Raw genomic sequence first — 6,256 nt, forward strand, 5'->3', positions numbered from 1 at the left:
AGAGCGGCATAAGGCAGGCCGATCCGAGGAGGCAGTGCACTGGGGGGCCCGGGCCCAGAGGTTCATCCTGGCCAGCTTTGCCGTCTGGTTTGCTGTCCTCATTCTGGGCCCCCTGCTTCTGTGGCTGCTCTCTTATGCCATCGCCCAGGCTGAGTGACCCCAGGTGACCTCTGCTGAGAGTCAGCCGGGACATCCTGGATCTTGCAATGCAACATTGCTAGGTTCTTGTGCCAGCAGTGGTCCTTCCTGGCTGGAAGGATGGTGCCTCTCTCAAAAGGCTTTGGAAGAGCTCTTCTAGCCTTTTGCAAAAGGAGGCAGCAGCTGAGACTGATGAGGAGATTTCCATCTGCTCTGTTCTTTCAGTGCCCACCATTCCCTGTTCTCTGCAACGTACCCCATCCTAGGGACCTCTACCCAGAGGTGGGGTTGAAGACCAGGCCTGATTTTATCATAATTTGTTTTGTAATAAAGATCTTTTTTAGTGGTGAAACGCTGTTCCTGTCTAATTGTTTTTCCCCTGCTTTCCCTGGGACCTTGGTGAGAGCCAGAGTGGACATCTGACTGATGGCAAAAGTTGGCATCTTCCCTTACCTAGTTGCTCTATGTGAAAGGCAGATTTTTTTTTTCCTTCTAGAAGTATTCCTTCTTGGAAAGACCCCAGCTTCTCACACATGAACAGAGACCCTCAGGCCAGAGAGCAGCAGCAGCAGCTATTATCTATTGAGTGCTTGCTGTATTCCAGGCTGTGTCCTAAACACCTTATATTTCTTAACTCCTTCAGTCCTCACAACCATTCAATAATAGGTACCATTGTTCTCATTTTATAGTTGAGGAAACGGGCACAGATTATCTAAGCTAGTTAAGTCCCAGACAGTTTGGTTTCAGATTTGAGGAGCAAAAAGGGGTGGATACAACAACCATCAGCCTATGTATGGAGACTTCTATGATTATAACGAATTTTCATATCCTTTAACTTGGGCCTCATGATAATATTTTAAAGATTTTTATAATGACATTTATCACACATACAGGAAAATAGCCAAAACAAATTCACAGCTTAATAATTTCACACAAAGCGAACATATGAAAAACCACCATTCAGTCAGGTAATTCAACATTACTAGCACTCCAAAGCCTCTTTTATATCCTTTCTAATCACTACTTCCTTTTTCCTCACAGGTAACCACCATTCTGACCTCTAACAGTATAGTTTAGTTTTGCCTGCATTTGAACATTATATAAATGGATTCATATGTATTCTTTTTATGTCTGGCTTCTTTTACTTAACATTGTGAGATTCATCAATATTTGATGTAGCTGTAGTTTTCATTACTATATAGTGTTTCATTGTATGAATATATTGCAATTTATCCATTTTATATTGGTGGACTTTTTAGATGTTTCCATTTGGGGGATATTATGAATCCTGCTATGGACATTCTTGTACATTTCTCTTGGAGTACATGTGCCCTGAGAATGGAATTTTGGAGCTATTTCACCATAATTCAGAGACCAGCAGAGCACCTAGAAGAATTAGAGATATGGCACACTGGAGAGAGAAGATTAAAGGGAAGGCGAGGCATATGATAGTTGTCTTCAGTGTTTCAAAGTGCTCCCAGAAGGAAAAATGAAAAGAATCCATTGTTGGTCCTAGAGTTTAAAATTACAACAAGAGGTGGAAGCCATATATAGGGCAGTGGTTCTCAACCTTGGTTTCAACAGTGGAGCCACCTAGGGAGCCCTAAAACATTTATGCCTGGGCTATTTATCTCTAGAGATTCTGATTTAATTTGTGTGAGGTGCTGCCTGGTCAACAGGATAATTCATTCTAGAGAGATATTTACAGAAACTTTTTTAAAGCTAGTATTTGATGAATTCGTAACTTCAGTTTACTAGAAGAGAATATATCGCATTCCCCCAAACTGATTAAATGAGGTCTTGTTAATTTTTAACTATTTTGAAAAAAATTTCAAGCCAACAGAACAATAAAAGAACTTGTGTACTCTTTACCTAGATTTATAATTTTTACTATTTCCCCAGATTTGCTTTCTACCTTTCTAAATACACATATTGTTCTTGCTGAACCATTGGTAAATTGAAGGCCCTTTGTTCCTAAATACTTCATGATCTCCTAAGAACAAGGATATTCCCTCACATAACTATAGTACAGTTATGATTCAGAGAAGTTAACATCGATGTATGTCATATATAGTCCATATTCAAATTTGTCAGTTGTTCCAATAACATCCTTTAACAATTTCTGCTTTTTAAGGTTCAGTGTGGGAACATTTACTGCATTTAGTCATCTCTCTTCGGTCTTCAATTTTTAGTATGTCCTCATCCTTTTTTGTTTGTTTGTCTTTCATGCCATTTTTAAGGGCAGGCCTGTTTGTAGAATGTCCTCAATTTGGGTTGTATGTCCTCAGTACATCACATCAAGAGGTAGGTATATGATGCCAATTTGCCCTCTTATTGGTAGTAGTAACACTGACAGCTTGGTTAAGGTAGTATCTATCAGATTTCTGCAAGGTAATGATACCTTTTTTCTTTCATAATTAAAAAATAATTTGTATAAATATCCTGTTTCTCAGCAAATTTTCCCCAATAATTTTAATGCCATTTGCCCAAGTCAATTATGAGGCTCACAAAATGTTGATGTTTTAAGTTTATCATCCTACATTTATCAGTTGGCATTCTATGAATAAGGTCTTTTTCTCCATTATTTACAATTTTTAGTTGTCCATATTGTCTCAGATTGTTTTTTTAGTTGTTCGTTACATTCATTACTGTCATCCTTAAAATGTTTTTGTTGAGGTATAATTTACATAAAGTGCACAGATCTTAAGTGTACAGTTTGGTAAATGTGTTCATGTGAACACAACTGTGTAATACCACCTAGGTAAATAGGACATTTCTAGTACATCAGAAGACTCCCTCATGGCCCTCTGGGTCTTATTATTTCTGTCCTTGATCTTGGCCAGTGGAAACCCCTTCGACCTGGTTCTTGTGTCCTGACAAGTGCCCATCTTTCTTCACTTACTTTCTGGCACAAATTATTCCAGGCTTATCTTGCACTTTTTCTACCCCAGCCTGGGAATTGGCCATTTTTTCCAACGAGCGCAGGTTCCTTTTACTGAGGACCAGTACCTTGAAATCAGAATCTAGACACAAGCTATGCTCATTCTACTGAGATGTTATTGCTTCTAAGCCCTTTCAGAGGTTAAAGCTAGAAAATATCTATTTTAAATCTATTTCTAAAATTACACCTCCAATTTAAATCAAAGTTCTTTCTCTCCCCATTCCATACTCCAACAGTAAGAACCTTGGCTGCCACCTACATCAATGTTTATTCATTTACTCAATAAATATTTCAGAATATTTATCCCATTAATACTACCAAATGACAAGACTGCTAAGTAAAGTTCAAGATTTCTTTGTAATTATTGTCTTTTTATCGACGCTATGAAGTCAAAGTACTCCGTTATAAAGTTAACTTGGATTTGTTTTTCGCCTCTTAACATGGTTGCGATCCCAAAGTGACATTTCTAAAATAGTTGTTAGAAGATTAAATGAATTCATTCTGTTTCTTTTTCGCTGGAACATAGCTTCCACAAGGGTAGGGACTTCTTTTCTTCATTGCTGTTAGTCTAGCGCTTAGACGCTCAACAAATATTTGTTGAATGAGTAAGTGAATGCCAGGGTTGAGCTGTACACTGAGAAGGCTTATGAATCAAGTCGCTCCTGGCAGAATCTCAGAACCTGGTAGGTTTAGAGTAGAGTGTGATATTCCCCAAGGCTTTTGTGAAGAGGGTGGTGGAAGATTGGGAAAACGTATAACCTCAGACGATGAGCGCTAGAGCTTTGGAGGTATTTAAGAGGAGTCGGAGCAGCCACAGGACGAGGCAGGTTCTTCAGGCTGACGGACCATGGCATATTCAAGTCCGCACCAAGTGGCCAAGTTGGGGTCCAAGCTCTGTGCTCTGAACATTTTAACAGCTGGAGTCGGCCCCTCAAGGCAGGCGCTTTGGACCTGGCTGCTATTATAGAGCCGAATTCAGATAGGGATGCTGGGAGGAGACTGAGCGGGCCATGCTCATGTCCAGAAAGCGGAGGCGCAGCGAGCGAGTCCTGCATCCCGATTACCAGAGGTCATGCTTCTTGGTAAACCTAACTTCCGGGTTCGGTTCCAGGCCTACAACTTCACTGGTCAACAGATTCCGCCCTCTGTTGTCCCCCGCAGATGCCGTGCGCTGATTGGCCATATTTGAAGCCCGCCCTAGCGTCGAAGGCTTAGGTAACTCTGAGTTCCAACGCTCGCTCCAGCCTAGAGACTCTCGGCTTCCTATTGGACTATTAGTTTCCAATCGGAAGGTTTTTTGAACCGCAGTCTTAGGGCAGCGCTGGCTATTGGCAGGCAAGATGGGGGCGGGGCCTGAGGTGTTGCCGGCACCTCCCGAGGGTAAGGTAAGGGACTGGAGAACTCGGCGACTTAGCGTCCTAGCATCGACCCCGGCTTATCTCCCCGCCCCTGTGGGTGAGCCTGCGCGAGACCCCGGGCCCCCTCCCAGCGCTCACCCAAGTGCGCTTGCGCAGCAACAGCCGCTTGCCCGTATATCCCTTCCCTTATTCTCCACGCCTTTTCCCTCCCCCTTCCCCGTCCCCTTTCCTGTCCTGCCAACCCGTTCGCCCCCTAGGCCCTTTCGCGGGGTCTCCCCAGTCCCGCTCCTTCCCCCACCCCGTCCCCATCCCCCAGGATCCTGGCGCCTCAGCCGCAAGGCCTGTGCCTCCGCCAGCCGCGATGTGCGTCCTCTCAGAGTCTGTGGGCCTCCTTGCCCTCACTGCCCTCCGTTCCGTCCACACAGGCCCCCACCTCCTTCAGAATGACGCTGGACGTGGGACCGGAGGATGAGCTGCCCGACTGGGCCGCGGCCAAGGAGTTTTACCAGAAGTACGACCCTAAGGACGTCATTGGCAGGTAAGGCCACGGCCAGGGAGAAGTCGAAATACACAGTTCTTGCTAAGGCTGGATAGTCCTAAACGGGAAAGGTCAGCGGTTAATGGGGGAACGTTTGGTGTCTAGGCTATTATTCTGGGTTAACAACCCCCATTTATTCACAGATGTATTCATTTATGTGTTCAAACATAGTTGAAGTACCTACTGTGGGCCAGACAGAAAGCTAAACAGGAGCGTAGGAGAGATGCTTATGCCCTGGAGGTACTCCAAGTGAAGTAACTGAAAGAGACACCTGAACATTCAAAAGTATCAAGCTGTGTATAAAGTGCTGTGGGGTCTCAGAAAACCACAGCTTCCCAGAAGAGGTGATAGTTGGGTCTTGAAAGATGAATAGGAGTTCAGCATGCAGAGAATAGAAGGAAGGTCTCACCTGTAGAGGTAGTAGCAGATACATTTATTTATCAAAGGTTTCCTAAGCGTTTGCAGTGTGCTGGGTGCACTGTGGTAGGCACTGGGGATACAAGACCCACAAGGTTTCTGTTCTGGAAATTATATTCTAGTGAGTCAGACAGTCAACATGGAAACAAGATAAAGATCAATGTAAGTGCTATAGAGAAAATAAATAGGATGAAGGAACAAGAGTAATTAATGAGGCTGAGCCTTGAGGATGAGAATGAACAGGGCATGAGCTGAGGCAAGATCTATTCTGGACAGAGGGAATAGCAAGTACAAAGGGCCTATTCAAGCAATGAGTATAATGTCTAGAAGTGGGGAAAGGAGGAGGAAATTGGAGAAGGTAAATAGAGGTTAGATTATGTAAGGCCATAGCCATGATAAGGAATTTAAATTTTAATAAAACTTATTGTTTCAAACAAGGTAGTAACATGATCTGATCTACATTGCTGTGATTTGTGGGCTAGGAAGTTAACCTTTCTATGCTGCAGTTTCTCTATTGTAATTGTTAATAAAATAGATCCTACTTTGTAGGTTGCTGTGAGGATGGAAAGAGTTAATATTATATTCTTAGAATACTTCCTGGCACATGGTAAGTTCTCAATACAGGTGTGTTATTACAGTTAAGAAATATCATTCTGGCTCTTATGTAGAGAATGGATAGGAGCAGGGCAAGAATGGAAGCATAGAGACCAGTTAGGAAGCTACTGATTCATTCAGGCAAGTGATAGTGATGTTTTAAGACCAGAGTGGTGGTGGTAGAGATGGAGAGAAGTGGATAGATTTAAGTGATGGTTCAAAGGAGACTGATACAATTTCCTGAAGGATTAGGTATGAACTGTGAGGGAA

The 6,256-nt window shown here is 43.0% G+C and overlaps 2 protein-coding genes across 10 annotated transcripts in view; both read left to right on the top strand.

The window, feature by feature from the left end:
• Positions 1-495, top strand: part of TMEM265 (transmembrane protein 265) — a 3,556-nt gene extending 3,061 nt beyond the window's left edge. For both annotated transcript variants that reach the window (XM_025048228.1, XM_015591063.2), the window contains one exon: positions 1-495. In XM_025048228.1, coding sequence (XP_024903996.1) covers positions 1-157 — 157 coding nt within the window. In that variant the 3' untranslated portion in view covers positions 158-495.
• Positions 496-4,274: 3,779 nt separating this feature from the next.
• The window catches only part of PHKG2 (phosphorylase kinase catalytic subunit gamma 2), a 10,458-nt gene continuing 8,476 nt past the window's right edge, over positions 4,275-6,256 (top strand). For 3 of the 8 annotated variants that reach the window (XM_015591163.2, XM_015591164.2, XM_015591165.2), the window contains exons 1-2: positions 4,317-4,464; positions 4,863-4,975. In XM_015591163.2, coding sequence (XP_015446649.1) covers positions 4,420-4,464; positions 4,863-4,975 — 158 coding nt within the window. In that variant the 5' untranslated portion in view covers positions 4,317-4,419. Of the gene's footprint in view, positions 4,295-4,316; positions 4,535-4,862; positions 4,976-6,256 lie in introns of those variants that run through there. The other 5 variants (XM_025048212.1, XM_006914138.3, XM_015591162.2 and 2 more) reach the window with 5 other exon arrangements.

The sequence above is a fragment of the Pteropus alecto genome, unplaced genomic scaffold (assembly GCF_000325575.1).
Source record: "Pteropus alecto unplaced genomic scaffold, ASM32557v1 scaffold44, whole genome shotgun sequence".
Lineage (NCBI taxonomy): Eukaryota > Metazoa > Chordata > Mammalia > Chiroptera > Pteropodidae > Pteropus > Pteropus alecto.